Source organism: Sciurus vulgaris, assembly GCF_902686455.1.
Source record: "Sciurus vulgaris genome assembly, chromosome: X".
In the NCBI taxonomy this organism is placed as follows: domain Eukaryota; kingdom Metazoa; phylum Chordata; class Mammalia; order Rodentia; family Sciuridae; genus Sciurus; species Sciurus vulgaris.
The window spans coordinates 29103607-29120907 of NC_136471.1; the positions used below are offsets into that span (position 1 = coordinate 29103607).

Sequence of the window (17301 nt, forward strand, 5' to 3'; positions counted from 1 at the left end):
CAATGTCATCAGTTCACATTGGTGGGACAGGAAGTTACTGTGTTTTGACATAGTAAAACCTTGATTAATTGGAATCCATAAGGAATGAATGGAATTTTCAATAAGAATACACATTTTGTTTCATTCTTGGCTAATAACATGTTTTCTTAAAATGCTTGTATCCACTTTCTTGCCTCAGACAAGCAGCCTTTAATGTTTGAGGGTCAATCCAGATGGAGAAACGTTATAGGAGAAAGAGCGGAATGTGACCTAATCACAGGTTATCTCTTGGCAAGTGATTAAAAAAATCAATTCCTTGAGGTCTTCTTTTTTGGTTACTACTGAGATTTTCTCATCAATGTGAAGTTCTGAGGGGGTGCAATTCAGTTAGTTGGGACACTGGTGAGGAGAGTTCTCGTTAATCAAGGTTTTACAGTAAAAGGCCTTGTTAATGCCTGGTGAGATCATAAACTGAAGTTGAGTGCTTTTAAATTTATTTCTTGGAAGTACTCTGGATCAGTGTTTCCAAACCCATTTTATACTGCAGACTGGCAAACTAACTTTTCCGCCTGGATCCTGAGGGATGGAGAGGGAAAGAGAGGAGCAGAGGTACAACCATTGTCTCTGAAGGAGAAAAGTTTTGGCTTGCCTGTCTGTTGCTTGTGGTTGGGAAACACTGTTCTTCACCTTAAGATGCCCATGGTATCTTGGTTGTATAAGAGCTGATCTCACATGCTTCAATATAATCTCATGCCCCTTGGGCCACGGAGGATTCTGTTTTCAGGTCCTCTCCTGTACTTACCCAATGAGTCTTTCCATGACTTGGTATCTTGACTTCTGAGTGAGCCCCTATTTCATGTTGCTTGGATGATTCATTTTACCCCGAAGAGTGTTAGGAACCAAAGGAATGCCAAGTAAGGTGAGTTTTCTCATGGTGGCAGCCTGGATAACAATTAGACCTACCTGAACCAAGAACATGGCTAAAGAGAAGCCAAATCAGGGATTCACACACAAATAGTACCACAGACGACGCACTTGTTTAAATACACAAAATAACTTTGCAAAGTCTCTCTATGTGGTGACCTATTGAAGAAAGACCCCATTTAACTTGAAACCCGTCTTGTTCTTTGGTTTTCAAGTTAAGTGGGGCCTGCTTAAATGGGCCATTACATACAGAGAACAACATCTCATCATTCATACACATAATTGAAGAAGTCATCCCTACTCAATCAACCAACTTCTGTGAGCAACCATCACATCCTAGGGAAAAAAATACTACAAACTGACTTTTCAGCAGATGAATCAGATTTCTCACATCACTCAAACGGAGGCAGGGGAGTCTTGGACTCTGGAAAGCCTAGGGCATTGAAACCCATATCATGGCCTTCATAAGGCAACCGGTCTGGTGTGTGAGGGGAGGGAAGGGATGTGGACAGGGAGCCTCTGTCTGGGAGTTTAAGAAGGGACCCAAGTTAGATCAAAAATGTGGGCAGTGCCCTAAAGTCTTTCTGGTTCCCAAAGCTGCCAGGCAGGGGAATAACCTGGTCATTCCACTTTATGTGTGAGTCTTGTGCTCTCTCCTCAATAATAAAATAACAGTCTTGCCGATTACTCGTCACTAAGGGTACCCGGTTGTGGTGACATTGAGGCTGACCTTGGAGTCACCGCCCCCGCTGCCGCACTCTCCTTTGTCGTACCACCATTTGTTTTTCAATTTGTCCAAGAGGCCTTGCTCATTCAGTTTTAATACTGCCAGGTTAACAGCATTTCTTGAAACGATAAAACATAACTTGTAAGAAAATGCACAAATGCTTAGGAAATCGTTAACGTATAAAAAGGAGCACAAGAGGACAAATTGGCTAAATTTCACAGAACGTGGAGCTATAAAAATGTCTGTACAGCAAATACAGGGTTAAATATTGGAAGGTGGCATGGAGGATAACATTTGCTCAAAACTGAAGTGTGCGGGATGGGGAAATTGTCTTTGAGAAAAAAAGTAACAAGAACACCACATCCATGCAATTAACATTCGTCACATATGGCACCATAACTTGGCTTTTACCATTTAAATTGAAAAAGCCGTTGAACTGTAAAATTAAAACAGCAACAAACAGTCAGAGAGGACAACACAGAGAGAGAACATTAAAAAAATGGATGCATTAAATAGATGAAACCATAATTTACCGTCTTATTTAACTCCATGGAATATTGTAGATTTTAAACTTTTAAAAGTTACCTCAAAATCCACAAGAAAGAAAATGACAACAAAATGCATCAGGGTAGGTGGAATACTATAACAACACGGATATTGTTATATTATTCCACCCACCTTAATGCTGAGCCTTTAGGGGTTGCCACACCATAGCCTTTGGAATCCAGATTTCCACCAACTTTCATCGTATCACACGGTTTTCTCTGCTCAATGTACTCATTCATGGTTGACTCTAGCAGGAAGGCGAACTTTCCCTTGGACTTCCGCACTCGGGCCACCCCATCTGCTGTTGTTTTGGTAAACACAGATGGCTCTGCTGATTTCATGTAAGACCACATTTTCTCGTACACAGCAATTTTGGATCTCTGTAACAAAGACATAAGAGTTCTTCAAACTGTCAGATATGAAATCCGGGAGAGGTCTTACTGCAGGAGTTTTCAAACATTTTTGATTGCACTCCACAGTAAGAAAAATGTGTTCCACTACAACCTAGCAGACACTTTCAGACATATGTAAACGCCTTTCTAAAACAGGTTTCTCAAAACCACTTTCCCCCTTGCAATATGTGATGTCTTCTGATATTTTCTATTCTAATTCACTTTGAAAAATGCTGGTCATGACCCACTGAATTGATTTCATGACCCCACTAATTGGTTACAATCTGCTTTGAAAAACACTTTCTGATTTCAATCTTCCTCTCAATGAAGAAATCTTCCCCCATGACCCCCTGCTATCTCCTATGTGTTAGTCCTGTACTTGCCTGAAAAGTACAGTGTACAATCATTTTAACCCGTTCCAGTATGGGACATCAATTATTGCAAGAAAGTACTCCCCTATTCTGAGCTGATCTTTGTTTCTCTAAAACATCCACCTTTTAGCCCTACTGCCAGAGAGCTATGTGAAGCAGTTCTACACATTATTTTGCATGGTGATGGTTCAGTTATTGCAAGGCTTTTATTATGTCCTTTCTTCATCTCTTTATTAGAGACTCCACTGACTGACTCTGTTTGCAGAACTCTCACATCTATGATATCCCCAGGTGTGTGACCATAATAGAATTTAAAATTACTTCTTGTTATTGGAGCATTATTTTCTATCAATGCTGCCTGAGTTTGCATTAATGTGTTTAGTCATTCATCCATTCTTTCAACAAATATTTATTGAGCATCTGCTACAGACAAGCACTCTACTGAGGGGTATGAAAAATATCATAGAGTGAATAGAGTCCTCTCAATTCAGGTTGAGGCCAAAGCAAAACTGTACTTTTTGACCAAACCAGGTCTCCTTCATACACCTTTTTGAATTTTGAATTTCATTCTATTAAATTTCATCTCAATTCAAATGGTCCTCAACACATATATTAAATACTTACTGGGTCTCTAGCTCCATTTTAGTCATCCTTGAAAATTAAAGGAAGAATAGTCACAATGACCCCAGAACTCCCAATTGAGTTGGGAGCTAGATGTTGAGGAATACAAACCCTGGAGGAAAATTTTATAATGATATTTGACCAAAGGTGAGACAGCATGGCAAAAACCACAAATGTATACCATATTTTCAAATATCCTCCTATGAGGTTTCCTGGCACATACTCCAATTGTTTGATTAGTTATTTAGTTGCTCTTCTCTGAACTTTGGCTGGATGCACTGCATTTTTCTTGAGGCCTGCTTGGAGTGGCTGAAAGAATTCCAGGGGGCTAGAACACCCAGAGCTATCAGTATGGAAATTAAGCATTAAGACAATCAGACTCTCACTGAGTCACTGAGTTTGTTCACTGAGATAGGAACATGCTTGGTTTGCATAAAGCACTGCAAAAATGCCAGTTTGGAGCTAAATGAGCCAAAGAGAGAGTGCTAGGAAATGAGCTTAGAAAGATAATCAGAGGTCAGATCTTGGAGGGAACCTATTGTAGGTTGTGATAAAAAGTTTAGATTTGTTGTATATGTGATAAGAAACTAATGGAAGATTTTTGAGGAGGAGTGTGATAGAATCTGATTTAAAGTTTTAAAGTATTACTCTGACTGATATATGGAGAATAGTCTACAAGGTGGGCCAGAGTGGATGCAAGGAGATTAGTTTGGAGGCTGTTCTAACAGTCCAGGGGACAGATGGCTGTGGCTTAAACTAGAGTGGGAGCAGTGGGGGTGGAAAAGAGGCTGGATTCAAGATGTGCTTTGGGGAAAGAGCAAACAAGTCTTACTGACAGATATTGCCAACTAATGGATCTACAGATGCTTTCATGAACACTTCCAATTCAAACTTCTTTACTTCCTTACAAAGTGTGGCTCCTTTCTACATTCTACCAGTAAACCACTGCCTATCCAAGCTAGAAGGTTTGGTTTTACTCTTCCCTTGCTCTGTCATGCTTATTCTAGTATAGAAATGCCTGCAGAATCTGTCTTTTATTTTTCTTTCTTTTCTCATGATCACTGCCCTCCCTTGGTCAGGCTCTCATCATTTATTTTGGTCTGGACTACTATTGCCTCCTGATTGACAGTCTCCCTGCTTAATTTCTTTCTTCAATTTATCCTCCAACAATTCTTTCCAAATACAAATATGCTCATGTTACTTCCTTCTTACAAATCCTCTGATAGTTCCCTAATACCTGCAGGATAACATCCAAACTCTTCTGAATGATATTCAAGAGTGCTTAGGATGTTGGATGCTCTCCTATACTCCAGTCACACTGGACTACTCACTGTTTACTGAAATAAGCCACATACTTTCATGTCTCATGCCTTTGGTTATGCTTTTGCTTCTGCCTGAATCGCTTTATTCATCCTATAAGATCCAGAGCAAATGTCACAAATTCTGTGAAATCCTTTCGGACTTTCTCCTGCTCTCACAGAAGTGTCTCCTTGGTTGTTCTGCCAAAGCACTTTGCTCATACTTCTGCTATACAACTTCCCACATTGCATTAAGTTGAATTGTCTATGTATCTGCCTTTCCTTTGTTACTTAAGCATTTCCTGAAGACACAGGTCATGCCTTATTCATTTTGGTACCCATCTTGGCAGCCAGCAACATGCCTGATACATGGTAGCCCCTAAAGATATGTTTACTTAATAACTGAAGCTTAGGATTGATCAGTGTGACAGTCAGATTCTGGTTGAAGGTATCAGAAGGTTAGTTAGAAAAGGTTACCAGCACTAGCTTTCTAGCACTGTAGAATTATAGAGCTGAAGTTTTTCCAAAGAACATCAGGTCCAGGCACCTGATAAACCAACCAGGCTGCATGCTTTACAATCCTCTTTTAAAATCCTTTTTTACCTGCATCTGATGCTCAGACCAATAACTACCCCTTTATAGACCCCAATAATCAAAGCATGAATAATCAGAGAATGAAATCTCACCCATAAACATTATGCTTATACCATATATTATCCTCTTCTGACACATAATGAAATAAATTGTCAATAACTTTATTCCAAAAAGAATTTCCTACTCTATTGCCCAATGAACTAAGTAAAAGCAAATAATCAGATACACAGGAAAATATAAAAATAATGTAGGAATACCTGTGTACCTTTTAGAAAACTTAAGAAATTGAATATTGTGAAGTAGTTGAAATCTATCTTCTCCCTAGTTGCACATTCCCTACTCACCAAAAGGAACCACTATACTAATTCATCCTTTATTATTCCTTGCACCTCTTTATTCTTTTATTATTAGAGTAAACGTATTCCCTTTGTAATGATTATATAGCACTTCAATCTATGGATACACAATTCCTTATTTACCTAGTCCCCTTTTGAGGGACTCAGATCAGTTCCAGTTTTTTTTGTCATCATAGATAATACTGCAGTGGGTATATGTTTTGTGTACTTATAGAGAGGTATTTTATATTCATCTTGGCCCAGTCAGACTGGAGAACAAGGTGGGGTGGAGAGGAGGAGGTTTCTGAACAATTTGTCTCCAACACTATTTGCAAATAGGACATTGATTCAAAAGAGAAATTTCTAAGCCAGGGGCAAAGGGGTCCATGAATTCTGAACCAAGTGTAGTATAATTTGGACTCATTTACTTCATCATTTACTTGAGCTCTTTGATTCCTGATACAGGTTAAAGGGTTTATTCCTTTAGGTAATGATGCATTTCTAGGAGAATAAATGACAGTGCTCGAAGTGAGCACTTTAAATGTGTGTGGTGTATATGCAGCAGATATTAATGGATACAGTGAATGACAAGCTACTTAGTGGCAGAAATTATTGGGCCCTGGTTGATAACTGAATTCTGAAGGAGGTTAGAAAGGGGAAAAAGAAATGACTCATAAGTGAGAAAAATTAAGCCAAAACATTTATCATCCTAACTAGTATTTAAGTGACAGGATAACATTCAGACCAAAATGAAGAAAAAAAATCACTAGAATTTTCTTTCTTTTTTATAGTCTGTCTTATTTTGGCTGAAATATCAAAGGCAATAAAAGGGATTGAATCTTAGTTCAATCATCTGGGAAAAATTTAGAAAATTATGGGCAGGATGTGTAATAACAAGTTCATTTTTCTCCAACTTGCTATGATTTTATTCTTTATCCCACAAAGCACCACTTTGTACCAAAGAAGGAACAAACAACAGTTATGCAGAGAGGCTGTGAGAAATTCTCATAGCATTGACAGATACTTAGCAAATGAAATCAAAAGAGAAATGTGTGATCGAAAGAGAAACAGATTAATCCAAAACGGAAGATAAGGTAGAACTCTAACATTAAGGGAGTCAATAGTTGTAATTTCAACTATTTTTAATGAATCAAGAACATTGAAAATAAAGAGAAATTTTTCTTTTTGTAGTGGTGAAAATTTGAATCTCAGACTCTGTTAGTCTGGTGCATGGAAGCAAGTAATGAGTGAGTCACTTGATCTACCACTCAGATTTTTTATCTTTTTTTTTTTAAGATTTTTTATCTCTTTGCAACACAATGGTGTTGGTTGCTTCTAGCCATTGTGCAAATGGTCATTCTCTAGTGATGAAAGTATTCTTTTGTAGACCCATGTAAGCAAATTAATAGTGCTATGATTTAGGGTGTGGAGTCAAATCTGACTCCAAGCAATCGCTTGGGGTTGAATTCCACTTGCTAGGTCCATAAATTATCTAACCTCTATATGTCTCAATTGCCTCATTTATAAAATGGCATAATTTTTTTTAAAAACAATATCTACTTCAAAGATTTATTGGGAGAAATTAAATTTATTGGGAGAAATATATTCTTAGAACAATACCTGGAACACAGGAAGTGGTGAAAAACATTATGTACTTTACATAATGTATTGAACATGCATTTAACATAATATGTATTTTACCTATGTATTTAACAATAATGTATAAAAATAGTATGTATTTTATTGTAAAGAAAGTGTAATTTGTTTTAGTGGTACAATTTATTTTAATAGCTTTGTAAATTACTTTTATCTCATATTTACAGAATCACTCCATTTTATGAAGGCTATCATATGCTAAAGTATTATCAGTAGATTTGGGTCTCCAGACATATTCCTGAAGAATTTCCATGGTCTTCCATCAACAAAAATTGTTATTGAATTTTGCATTTTTAGAATTTTGTTGGTGGGGGAAAATGGGCAAAATGGCAAATTTTCCTTTTTTAAAATTTATGTTTTGTAGTGTTTTTTTGAGGTTTCTACATTAAAATTCTCATTAACTAGAACACTGTTTCTGGGAAATCTGATGAATGAAATTTCCTGTTCTCTTATGAGTTAAAACAGAATATCTACTTGGTCAGTAGAGCATTTGGTTGGAGTCTACAGAATAATACAATATCAGGGCTAGAAGATGGGCTTTAAAACCATCTTGTTCAGCCTCCCACCCAGTGAAGTGATAGCTTCTTAATTCTAATGTCTCTAGTAGTGAGGCACTCTAGCTCATAGAAGTTTAAGAGGTACCTAATTCTATGGGGTAGTTCAAGTTGATAGAAAGTTCTTTTTATTAGGCTGACATCCTTAATGAAAGTGTCTCCTATTCAATCCTACTTTGCTTTCTGATTGAATTAGGCAGTCACCACTCTGCTTCCATTTTTCTGTTATTTGTAGCACCAAATTTATTGCTTACTATTGGTGATCCCAGCTAAATATGAGATCCTTCAGAGTAGGGAGCATGTCTTTTTTTGTCTCTGCATCCCAAATAGCCAGCATAATGCCTGGCATGTAGTACATTCTCAGTATGTGTCTGTGGAATAAATGAATATTAAAATCAAAGTGCCATCCACTGGTACTAATTCTTCATTCTTTAGCAACTCAGAGTAAATATGCTTTCTTTCCCATACAATGTACAGCCTGAAGTCTGCTACCACAACGACCGTCCCAATGTCACCTGTTACTTATCTCTTTTACAGGTTAAACATTTTAAGGTCCTTCATTTGTTGCTTGTATGACATGAATTCTAGTCAACTCCCCTTTTCTGGTCATGATCTTCTAGATGCTTTTTAATTTTTTAAAGTCCCTCCTAAAATGTGTCCTCAAACTTTATCACAAATATGCCTGATATAGTGGAATTAACACCAAGGGCAACAGAACCATCTCTTTTCATGATTTGGACATGAACATAATTTTCCCCTCCAATGCTTTTCCAAATGTTGATAGTCCAGAATCAACTGAATTAACAAAATAGACTGATAAGTTGGAAGCATAATTGTCAAGAGAAGCATAGCACAAAATCATTTTATGGCATTAATTTACTGTTAGAGTGCAAAGTATTGCATTTTTTGTAAAGAGAGCAATATTGGTGTTTGTGACATTTCTATGACCCAAACATGTCTGGTGTGTTCTGAAAGAATATTTGAGAGAACAGAATGAAGGCAAGGTCAGGGGAAGATGACTTTAGGCACTTTTTACCCCAGTGTCCTCAAAGAGGACAGAGCTTTATTTACTAGGTCACGATTCCCACTATGCCTGCATAGGGCCTTTCCTTCATTACCTTGCAAATATATACCAAAGAGAGGATAGATTTGACTTTCAGGTGCTCAGTCTCCATCCCATTCTCCCTATTTCACTGTCTGCCTCTATCAGAGATGCATCCTGTACCCCTTTGGGGCATCAGCAGTCTTGGTTCTCATGGAGATCACTGATATTGCAAGGGCTTCTGTTACTACTGAACAAGGGATCATTTTATTTGAATAGGGGATTTGTGTCCCCAGAAGGAGAATGGATCTCTTGGCATTGTAAAAGGGGCTTTTAGGAGCTGGAGAAGTCCAGTTCTGTGTACAGGACACTAGGAAAAGGAAATATGGTGAAAGTTCTAAAGAAAGATGACTTCACCTTTCTCATTTTGCCTCATCCAAGTTTATTATGGACTACTTATTGCTTGACAATTTAGCCAATTTCTTCTCTAGATCAAAACTTTAATTAAGAAAATATAATTATAAACTATAGTATGCTTTTTCTTCTGTCTTTTAATAAAGACTCAGGTGGCATTGCTAGCTGGTACAAATTCCAAAGGGTGGCTTTGGGCATCAGTCTTCCTGAACTGAATACTAACAGAACTCCTATGTGCCTTGTGTGCCCTTTTGGACATTTTAAGAGCAAATGTTGCCTCACAGAGTTTATCAAATACTAGAATATGGAAGGGTGATCCTTAGAAGGCAAGTTACTAGAAGGAAAGGGAACTGATGATGCAGCTGCTCTGGAAAGTTCCTGACCTTCCTATATTCCTGCCCCCCCTTCTTTGTCTTTTCTAATATCTTTGCTTGTGTGTCCTAGTCAGGTGGGAAAGGTAGGAGACTAGGAGTTTAAGTTGTGGATGGGGCAGGCCTATTCTCAAGTTCTTTAGAAAAGTCATAAATCTCAGCTCTACAGAAATTTTTTTAAGTTGTGACTCTGACAGTTGAAATTTCAAGTACTTGGTTTAGACTCAAAAATGTTACCTATCATATAGCCTTTCAGGTATTCCTCTTCTTTATCCAGAGAGGCCTCACATTGTCAAAACTAAAACAGGACATAGTTTAATCTCATTAAACTTTCTGTTTGCAAGGTGTAAAATTCTATTTGCAAGTGTAAAATTTCAATTTCTGGTTAGCAAGGTAATTTTACACATACCACCATTGAACCCCTACAGTAGCCCTGTGAGGTAGGTTCAGCAGCTTCTTGTTTGTTCATTGCTTAACCCCCAGCACTAAGAATAGAACAGTGTCTGATCCCAGTAATGCTCAGTAAATATTTGTTGAATGAAAGGTTGAATTCCTGTTTTATGAATGAGGGAATTCAGGGTGAGAGAGAGTGTTATAGTTTGGATGTGAGGTGTCCCCTAAAAGCTTGCATGTGAGACAATGCAAGAAGTTTTGGAGGAGAAAAGATTGGGTTATAGCCTTAACCTAATCAGTGAATTAATTCCTGATGGGAATAACTGAATGGTAACTGGAGGCAGGTGGGGTGTGGCTGGAGGAAGTGGTTCATTGGGGGTGCGGCTATGGGGTATATGTTTATTTGACAAGTGGCGGTTTCTCCCCCTGCCCCACCCACTCTCTCTCTCTCTCCTTTCTGATCATCATGTGAGCTGCTTCCCTCTGCCGCACTCTTCCTCCATGGTGTCCTGCCTCACCTTGAGCCCTGAGGAATGGAGACTTCTGTGTGTGGGTTGAGACCTCTGAAACTGAGCACCCCCAAATAAACTTTTCCTCCCCTACAATTGTTCTGCTCAGATCTTTCAATCACCGCAGCAAAAAAGCTGACTAAAACAGGGAGTGAGTACAACAACCAAGAGGTGCTTGAGTGGACTTTTGCCCGATTACTCGTTTCTATCCATCTACCCCAAACTCACCACCAACAGACAAGTCTGGGAAAAACTGTGTGCTTACAGTTAAGTCCCACCCAGAATGTCACCTTGAAGGATCTCCTATGTGTCAATTTGAGGATTTGTTGCTGACTCAATAACTTGCCCCTGGTCACACAGCTAATGAGGAACAATGCTGAGACATCTCTTAGGTTTGCTGAATTGAAGGTTACAAACAGATCTTTCTGAACAACCCCAGTCTCCTTTGCTTTAACACTCACACTATCATTTTTGATAAAAGAGAACAACTCACCTTCAAAAACATTTTTTAGTTATTGTCAAAGCTTTTGTTTTACAATTACGATACACTGTAAATTAATACCAGTTCCCTCCCACTAAGACACTGGAATTAATGAATGTTCTTGTCACCTACTGTTACAGGTACCTAGTGTCCATACTTCACTACATGAGGGGTCAGACCAATTTGAGGCAGGAGAGGAAGAGTACATCTGGCTTGCCAAATACATCTGATACATGTTTTTTTTTTTCCATATGTGTTTTGAAGAAATCAGTAGCTCTGATGAGGTGCATTTCGAAACACAAATCATGGAATTTTACATTTCCCCCCAAAGCAAAGGAAATAGTTTCCATTTTGATTTGGAGCAAGACACACAGGAAATGATTTCATTTCTAAAGCATGACTGAAACCCTGATTTCATTGTCTTTCCTTCACTGAGTTTTGCACATTTTTAAACATTCAGACAAGTACTGCTTGTCAGTTTCCGTTAGCTTCAATCAGCAGCTGTCTTGTGACTGTGTTTTGGTGAAAACAGGGAAGACAGGAAAGAAATGCTGATTTCTATTCTTAACTTTTCTATTGGTATATTATGATCCTGTCTGAGTTATTTTGGGGGCTAGGCTTTTGACAACTTTAGTGGAGCTGAAGGTCACTTTTGCCTAGACCTTGAGAGTTGCCCTAAAATGTCAGGTACTCATTCCAAATGCCTTTGTCTAACATTTTGAAACTATTCTAAATCCCAGGGACAGGTTTCCTTCTACCTCAAGGAGTGCTCTTTCAAATGTCTCCTTTCTAAAGTTATACATGACAACTTAGCTAAGTTTTCAGTGACCTTTCTAGGGTCCCCTCCTGGCATGCAAAGTCAGTTATTATTCTAATTCATCTTCTGCATCTCTTACGAAGTGAAACTAAGCATATTTCAATGGGTTGAAAGTAATATTAGTGGCTGCACGACTCTGAAATCCAGAGTCAACAAACTCTTGGAGAAAATGTGTTTAAGGTTCTGTTGCTCTATTCTGGGTGGGGGGAATAGAGGAAGGAACATAATATCCTTTACTTCTATGTGTCTCAATCAGAAATGATTTAGCCTCCCAGGAAACATTCAGCAACTTTTACAGATAATTTCTAATTATCATAAACTGTAAAGAGGAGAAGTACTGATATCTAGTGGGTAGAAGCCAGGGATGCTCTTTAAATATCCTAAAATGCATAGGACAGTCCCCACTACTAAGAATTATCTGATCTCAGAAGTCAGCAGTGCTAAGACTGAGAAACCCTGCTAATGGAGCTATCCTTGAGTGGGGAAAACATTCATGAACTAACATTTAATTGAGCACATACTTTGTTCCAGGCTCTATTTTATGTTTTACATGTGTCAAATCATGTAATCCTCACAATAGCTCTATGAAATAGATTATGTTGTTACCCTATTTTTAAAATGCAGAAATATAGGCACAGAGAAGTTAAGTAAATTGCCAGAGCCACATAGCTGGTACATGGTGTAGCTGCGAACTCATGTAGACTTCAATCTGTATTCTCAAACACTACAATGCACTACATTTTCCCCAGATAGGCTATTGGATGATTATCAGTCATATAATACGACTGGGTTTGGGTCCACCCAAATTCTACTTGAAATGATGCCTGTACTGTAGAATAACTTTAAAGGGCATGGTATTTTTTTAGTATTCCTACCTTGAAATGTGAGCTTGAGAACCAAGGTGTCTTGCCCTTAATAAACATATAAACCCTACTTTTAAAACCAGAGATCGACGAGTTATAATTTTCTCCTGATTTTGAGAATGAAAATACATAATGGTGAACTATGAGGGTTTTTATCAAGTGAGACTGTGAGTCAACTTTTTTAAAAAATATTTTTTTAGTTGCAGATGGCCACAAGACCTTTATTTGATTTATTTATTTATGTGACACTGAGGATCAAACCCAGTGCCTCACATGTGCCTGGCAAGTGCTCTACCACTGAACCACAACTCCAAACTGTGAGTCAACTTTTATTGTTGCAGATACTCCTCAATTTTTGTTCCCTCTTCTGGGTGGTGCCACCTTTCCCTCCTTTCCCCATTTACCTTACTAGGCACAACATGTCCTTCCCCATGATAAATGTTCACACTGAGGTATAAATGATAGATAATAAAATGTGATTCCCTTATAGGAGAACTTGAATTTTAGCAAAGATTAAAAAACAAAAGTACCCAAAGGAATGATAGCCTAATGGTGGATACATTAATTGGGTAAAGAAGGTGTGAGTGTGTGTGTGTATGTATTGAAAAGCTGACTTTGCTATGTGCCTTCATGTTTAGATTGTAGGATCTATTTTCCAAGCAGAGAATGGGTCACAGAGAAAGTGTGTCTGCCATCACTTTTTACTATTAACTAGAGCAAAGCCTCAAATTCCCTGTTTCCCAAGCAATGGATTGCCTCCAGGCCTGCTATCACTATTGAACACTTCAGGGTCATTTCCCTCAATAAAAATTTACCTTCTGCAATCCAGAACCTAACACCCCTGACCAACTGGATTTCACTTATAACTGTATTTTTATTTTCTATAAATAAAATATTTAAAAGAAACATTTAATACTCTTGTTATTCTTTTTTAATTTTTTAAAAATTTGGTATCAGGAGTTGAACCCAGGGGGCCTCAACCACTGAGTCCCATCCCCAGCCCTTTTTACTTTTTATTTTAAGACAGGGTCTCGCTGAGTTGCTTAGGGCCTTGCTAAGTTGCTGAGTCTGGCTTTGAACTTGTGATCCTCCTGCCTCAGTCTCCCAGGCTGCTGAGATTTCAGGCATGCACCACTGTGCTCAGCAATACTCTTGATATTCTTGAATCAATTATTTATAGTGCCGAGACCAAACCTGACAATGTGCATCTTAGGAAGTGAAAGAAAATAATGGAATTCGGGTAGAACAATCTGTCCTGGAATTGCAATATTTTGTTTCCACAGTGGCTATTTCTTCCAGGTTCCCAGAGTGAGAATTATTTTCCTATTAAAGGAAAAAAACAATGATGAAAAGAAGGGATTTGCTTAGGAATATCCAGAAGAGCCCATGTTTTCTACTTAATGTTTTAAGGAGTGTTATTTTCCCAAAAGGTGAACTGGAACTAAGTGGAAGAAAAGTTCTGTTAAAGCCAGCTCATATGTTCTCTATCTGTAGATAATATGTACCTGGGAAACTACTGATTACTGCTTCAGTGATTCTGATTTAATTGACCCAAGGTGGGGCCAACATTTAAAAAAATGCTTCTTAGGTGATTCTACTAAGTGACGTGGATTTAGAACAATTAAGGATGAGCCTATAATAGCAACAACTCACTTCCAGTTATTGCAATGAATACTGAACATGAGAGGGCTACCATTTATTGAGCACTTACATCAGGAATGATGCTTCACACAGTGTATAAGTATTACTAAAATTTAAGATGATTTTGTGCCAGGCGTGGTGGCACACGCCTGTGATCCTAGCGACTCAGGAGACTGAGGCAGGAGGATTGTGAGTTCAAAGTCACCCTCAGCAATTTAGCAAGGCTCCAAGCAACTTAGAAAGACTCTGTCTTTAAATAAAATATAAAACAGGCTGGGGATGTGGCTCAGGGGTTAAGCCCCGGTGGGTTTGACCCTGAGTTTAAAAAAAAAAAAGATGATCTGTGAAACCAATATTATCCCCATTTTCTTGAACAGGTAATTAATGTGTATAGAAATTAATTTACTTGTCCAAGATGACACAGCTGGTTAAATGTTAAGCCCTGACATCACTAAACTTTAGATTCATTTATCTAACTGCCCACCTGAAATCTCTATTTGGATATCTCATAGGGACCTCCAACTTTGCATGGAATAATGGAACTACTGATTCCTCCCATCCATGCTAGCTACTCTTGCCAGTGTTGTACAGCAAAAAAAAAAAAAAAAAAAAAAAAAAAAAATAAGGCACCACCGTCCAATTTGTCCAGTTGCTTGGGCCCAAATCGTACTCATCCTGAACTTTTTTCTTTGTCTCAAATTTCCAGCTCAGTCTTCAAAATATATTCAAAATGTAACCATCTTCACCCTAATCCAAGCCAATCACTGTTCACCTGAAATATTTCAATCAATTCTTAAGCAGTTTCCCTGCTCTTCAAATTTTGTATTCACATAGATGTCTGAGTGATCTTTTTGTACATAAATTAGATTGTGTCATTCCTCTCCTCAAAGTCATACAAATGGCTTCCTATCAAATAGAAAAAAAAACAAAATCTTTATCAAGACTTAGAAAGCCCAGCACAATAAGTCCTGACCTGACTTCTTTGCTATTCTCATTTCTTATCATTCTTCATCTAAATGACTTCCTATCAAATAGAAAAAAACCCAAAATCTTTATCAAGACTTAGAAAGCCCAGCACAATAAGTTCTGACCTGTCTTCCTTGCTATTCTCATTTCTTACCATGCTTTTCCTCTTTCATTTCTCTCAAATCACATGAGAAGTTTTCTTCAAACCAACCAAGCACATTCCCATGTCAGGGCCTTTGCTTGGGCTATTCTGTCTGAAGTGCTTTTCTGTCTACCATGCATTACTCCATGTCTTGCTCTTTTACTTCATTCATATATCAGAAAGGCTTTCTTCAATCAGCTGAGATGAAATAGCATCCCTGATATTTTTGTCTCTTTACCTGCTTTTTCTCCTTTGCACTTAACACCAAACAAAACACCATATATACATTATATCCATTATTTTTTTTGTTTCACAATAATGAACAAAAGGATTTTGTTTTGAGCACTGTTTAAACAGTGGCTGTCATGAAGCACATACTCAATAAATATTAACTGAATGAATAAATGAATAGTTGAGATTTATACCCGGATCATTTGACACCAAAGTCTATCTTCTTTCCCTCTCTTTCCTTCCAAAGTTAGAGAAGAAAAGTATTAATTCCAAGGTTGCATAGATAAGGTGACAGAATTAGCATTCAAATCTAGGTCATTTGGCTTCCAAAAACCTGTGCTTTTCCTAATAGTCCACACTGCCTCCCAGTGGACAAATTGCTAGGGACTATAGGGACCAAAATGTCAGTGAATTGGTTGAGGTTTATTTTTCTGACTCGTCTTTGGACTTGATTTTATAGAGCCCAATCTTCTTCATTGGTTCAATGTGAAGACTATGCAACATACTCAGGTGAAATTCATCAATAAAATGACCCAGTACAGGACCTTAAATTCTACCATTAGAGATAATGCCTTCTGTTTGGACAATAGAATTTCTCTAGGTGTCCAATAATTATCTCAGCAATGAAGATAGAATATTAAATGAGATAATTCAGATAAAGCCCCAGCATAGTACCTGGTATGTAGTAAGTCCTTAATGGGTTAGATTATTCCCTCATGGCAAATAGAAAGATAATACAACCCACATCAACCACCTGTGTATGATGTAGTTTATTTGAGAATGTGTGCCAGAAGAATCTGGGGGGAATCAAGATAGGTTTTGGGGAGGAAAGACAAGATGGACTGGCACTCTGATAAGTCAGGGACACAGGAACACATATGCATGTGCGGGTGGTAGGAAGAATGGTGTCTGGGTAAGTGCTGTCAGTGTTCTTGAGGCACAGTGTAGAATCAAAGCTAATTCACTAGATACTTGGCAGAGAATAGTGTATAAGGCTAAATGGGGCCATTAAAATGTTCAGTTTCAATATATTCACACTTCACCTTCTCCCGTGGCTCTCCATTTTGAACAGTTGGGCTTAGATTTAAGTCTTTTCCTCCTTACTGTGTTAGGAGTGGTGTGGTAAGTATTATTTCTAAAGGTGCTATGCTGATTAAAAAAAGTGGCTGGCTGGGGTTTTGTCTGGCAAACACACTGACTGTGAAAGCTGCAGGAAAATTGATTTTCTGGCATTTGCATGTCCTGGCACAAGTTCTGCTGCATGGAGGCTCAAGTTACAGAACCTTCTGGTAAGTGTAGAAAGTGAGGGTGATTTCACAAAATGATTTGTTTCACTAATATTCAACATTTGGGTCAAGGCAATGGTCTTTATATGTAAAATGTCAGATAAAACAACTATTGTGCTGTTAGTTCATTTAGAGAAGTAGTCAAATA

At 38.0% G+C, this 17301-nt stretch overlaps 1 protein-coding gene and 1 long non-coding RNA gene across 8 annotated transcripts in view; one reads left to right on the plus strand and one right to left on the minus strand.

Annotated features, from left to right (window-relative positions):
• The window catches only part of LOC306650958, a 162996-nt gene that overhangs the window by 25947 nt on the left and 119748 nt on the right, over positions 1-17301 (plus strand). The window lies entirely within an intron of this gene.
• Positions 1-17301, minus strand: part of GRIA3 (glutamate ionotropic receptor AMPA type subunit 3) — a 271799-nt gene that overhangs the window by 24151 nt on the left and 230347 nt on the right. For 5 of the 7 annotated variants that reach the window (XM_079123363.1, XM_079123362.1, XM_079123361.1 and 2 more), the window contains one exon: positions 2309-2556. In XM_079123363.1, the coding sequence (XP_078979489.1) occupies positions 2309-2556 (248 nt within the window). Of the gene's footprint in view, positions 1-1633; positions 1749-2308; positions 2557-17301 lie in introns of all 7 variants that reach the window. The other 2 variants (XR_013761060.1, XM_079123365.1) reach the window with 1 other exon arrangement.